The sequence below is a fragment of the Alosa pseudoharengus genome, unplaced genomic scaffold (assembly GCF_046254945.1).
Source record: "Alosa pseudoharengus isolate Yale_2024_CS ecotype anadromous, Long Island Sound unplaced genomic scaffold, YU_APseudo_1.1 YU_APseudo_1.1_scf_19, whole genome shotgun sequence".
Taxonomy (NCBI): Eukaryota; Metazoa; Chordata; class Actinopteri; order Clupeiformes; family Clupeidae; genus Alosa; species Alosa pseudoharengus.
In genome coordinates, this window is record NW_027468657.1 from 5,725,967 (window position 1) to 5,729,610 (window position 3,644).

At 41.8% G+C, this 3,644-nt stretch overlaps 1 protein-coding gene across 1 annotated transcript in view; it reads right to left on the bottom strand.

Annotated features, from left to right (window-relative positions):
* adam10a (ADAM metallopeptidase domain 10a) overlaps positions 1 to 1,522 on the bottom strand; it is an 88,501-nt gene extending 86,979 nt beyond the window's left edge. Inside the window, exon 1 of the mRNA XM_076291533.1 lies at positions 1,371 to 1,522. Within this exon, the coding sequence (XP_076147648.1) occupies positions 1,371 to 1,437 (67 nt within the window). The 5' untranslated portion in view covers positions 1,438 to 1,522. The remainder of the gene's footprint in view (positions 1 to 1,370) is intronic.
* Between the last annotated feature and the right edge of the window lie 2,122 nt (positions 1,523 to 3,644).

Here is a 3,644-nt window from a genome sequence, read left to right on the forward strand (position 1 = left end):
CACAGGCAGTTCATGTGGCCCACCCTGACTTGGCCCATCCATCTGTTTGGGACACACACACACACACTGTCACTGAGTTACACCAAATCGTGTCAGTGGGCTATACGGAACTTTTCTAATATGCACGATGGCCCCTGACAAGAACAAATGCGTCTATAAACTAGTAACCTAACAGCACACCATTCCATGACATGTGTAGGTAGCCGTATATTCGATGTGTGTATAGATATGTTATAAATACCAAAAGGCCAAATTAAACAAGCGAAGGTGAAACGAAAGCTCTCTCTCCAGTCCAAACAATGAGGGCAGCCAACCTCGCCCTCTGTAAATCATGTCAACAAAACTTCAGACAGACAGTGACGCTATCAAACCTCGCATTTCCCATGAGTCAAGCACCAATCGACAACAGGTTTGAGGGACGGTGAAGTAAGATTTGACTTTGCTGTTTGTGAGAAACTAAGTTCGTTTGGCAGAACTTGACAGATCAGTGGGAACACGCGAGGTTGAATGTGAAACTTAAAAACGCACTTTGTAACTCTCACTGAAGCATTTGCTAGCTAGCTAACCCAGCTCACATATCTATCTACCGATACTTGACTCAGGGGCATGCCACAACTTGTCACGATGCCAGCGCGCATAATCATCTTACTCACTTCCAGTGACTAATACACGGTGCGTGTTTCGTTACAAAACATAGCTACCATATGACTTCTCCTAAACTCTTAAATGTCCACCTGCGTTGTGGTTTCCCTACAACAATAACATATTTAGCAGCCGGGAGGGTACAAAAACACCGTTTCCATGTCGCTAACCTATTTGGCGAGCCCTGTCGCGTCGTTAGCTCTTTACGTTACCTGCACAGAGGGTGTTTCCAAAGACAGCATAGAGATACACTTTATCAACTGTTTTTTTCACCGTGAGCTGAGTAATGATTCACTAGTTAGCTGCTACTAGAATCTAAGCCTTTCTTACTGAGAATGTTTGCGATCGTCAGTTATGGCTGTTTGGCTAACAGGAGAACCTCTCCGCAAGTAACGTTAAGCCACAGGATGCTAAAGCGAGTGAGTAACGCAACAACTTTTATCCAATTGCTTCATGATAAGCTGACTACTTTGTCTCCGGACAGACAGACCAACACAATTGCTGTATGTGCTGTGTTCGCCACTGACAAGACAGGGAGTTGTCAACTCCAAACTACAACCGTCCCGCTGCATTCAGCTATCACTTCCGCAAAAGACCGTTTCCCCGGTGGCTAGCGAGAGCTCTCATACATACCCCTCCCTAACTAGCTCGCGAGCCACTGCTTCTTCAATCCGATTACAGATTATCAAACACTTCTAACAAGAATGATTTAAAGCTTCAATGCTTACCTTTGGTATTCCGTATACAGTATAACAATAGCAAGAGTTTGATCAAAACCATATCGACTAAATTCATTGTCCGCACAACATTGACACACCACGAACGGTTTATTGTTTCGTTTTCTCCCTCTTAAAGGCGCCGTCGCCTGGCCTGCGCTGCGCTCGTACAGCTGCTGCTAGGCGGCCTCTCGCTGCCTGTCTCCAACGGCCTGACGTCATGCGCAGGCAGAGTGCGGGACCCTCCTCCTGTCACAAAAAAATACAATAAAATAAAATAAAATAAATATCAATCAGCTCTGTCAGTGAAAATAATGGAGAGAGAGAGAGTGCAAAAGTCCGGTTACTAAGATAATTTTCGTCAGTTGGTTTATTAAAGCACATTAGGGGGTGTTTGTGATGCGTAAGTGTGAAGTGTGCCTACAGTTTTAGTGTTGATCCCTATTTAGTTAACTGTCCTGAGTAGCATACAAACTAAAGGTGGAAAAATATGGACACACTCACTCCATATTAGAAAATATTGATGTTTGTGAGAAATATTGTTTCTTGTGTAGCGCTCGCCCTCATGCGGTCAATAGTGGTACTGCCATCTCTTATCTATGCAATATCATGACGATTCATACGATCATTGTAATGCTAATGCACATAACTCACATAATGTAATGCTAATGCACATAACAATGCATATAGTACATGTTATATTAATTATTTAAATTGTTGTATTCATATGACTCGGCGTCCTCTGATAAGTTGGCCTTGGCTGTTTTCTTCCTATTGTAAGGCATTGCTCATTATAAGGTGAAAATGAGTGTAGCCTACTCGTGGCATTAATAGACTGTGCCAGTCTGGAGAAGAAATAAACATATGACAAAAACGTACAGTAGGTGTCAGTCAGTTCCATTTTAGATTCTTAATTCAACGAAAAATGTCTTTTTTTAAAGTAAAGTAAATATTGTATAGCTTCAATTAGCCTACATTTTACTTATAGGTGCAATAGTCTTGTTTACCTCTGCAATGAATTGATTGTATATGTGTATTGTTGATGTACACGGGCATGGTGCAATATTCTATGTTTTCTACTTTAACTGATTGTATAATGGATCCTGCAAACTAATTGTAATCACGTGACAAATGGAATTTAAAAGGGTAGCTGTGTAACACTGTTTGGAAGTCTGAGGAAGGGCCGTAAGGGCTTGAAACGTTACAAATAAAAAATACTTAAATGGGAGCTCTCCAGTGTCTTTCACTTTTTCTCAGAACCCAGCTTGACCCTGATCCCTAAGAGCATCAGGCACTGATTTTGTTGATATCAGAGGCAAAAAAAAAACTTGTAGGAAGAAACTTTGATTAGGTCAGCTGGTAGAGAGTTAACAAACATGCAATATAGGCACATAATTCATGTGGGCATAAAAACAGTTTATATGATACATCCAGAGTTAGATGAAAAATGGCAGAGCCCACATTCAGAGTAATGGTTGTAGAACAACATTAGTGGGTATTTGCGCAGTGCGCTCTAGTGTTACTTTGACCAGGATGAGTAGAGCCATCTCGACATCGTGGAAACTATTTTACAAATTAAATTGGAGCATGGAGTCTGTGTACTGTAGGTCTCAATTAGGCTTGCACATCTGGATACTGCAATTTTACTCCATTTTTCTTTGTAAAACTGCTCAAGCTCTGCCAAGTTGAAAGGGAATTGGGTGTGAACAGCCCTTATTAAGTCCAGCCACAGATTTTCTACAGGATTGAGGTCTTGGCTTTCTCAGCCACTCCAGAACATTCACTTTGTTGCCTTTAAACCATTTCTCTGTAGTTTTCGCTGTATGCTTCGGCTCATTGTCTTGGAGAGTAAATCTTCTCCCAGGTCGTAGTTCTCCTGCAGACTGAATCAGATTGTCCTCCAGGATTTATATTTTGCTGAATTAATTTTACTTTTACCTTTACAAGTCTTCCAGGGCCTGCTGTCGAGAAGTATCCTCACAGCATGATGCCACCACCACCATGCTTCAAATTAGGGATTTGGTGATGTGCAGTGTTTGGTGTCCACCAAAAATAGCATCTAGTCTGATGGCCAAAAAGCTCAATTTTGGTCTCATCAGACCAACGAACCTTCTTCCATTTGACCTTGGAGTTTCCCACATGTCTTTGGGCAAACTTTAGTCAAGATTTAGTTAGAGCTTTGCCACTCACCCATAGAGCTTTGACTGGTAAAGAACTCGGGCAAAAGTTGCTGTATGCATTTCTCCCATCTCAGCTGCTGAAGCTTTTAACTTCTTCAGAGTCGTC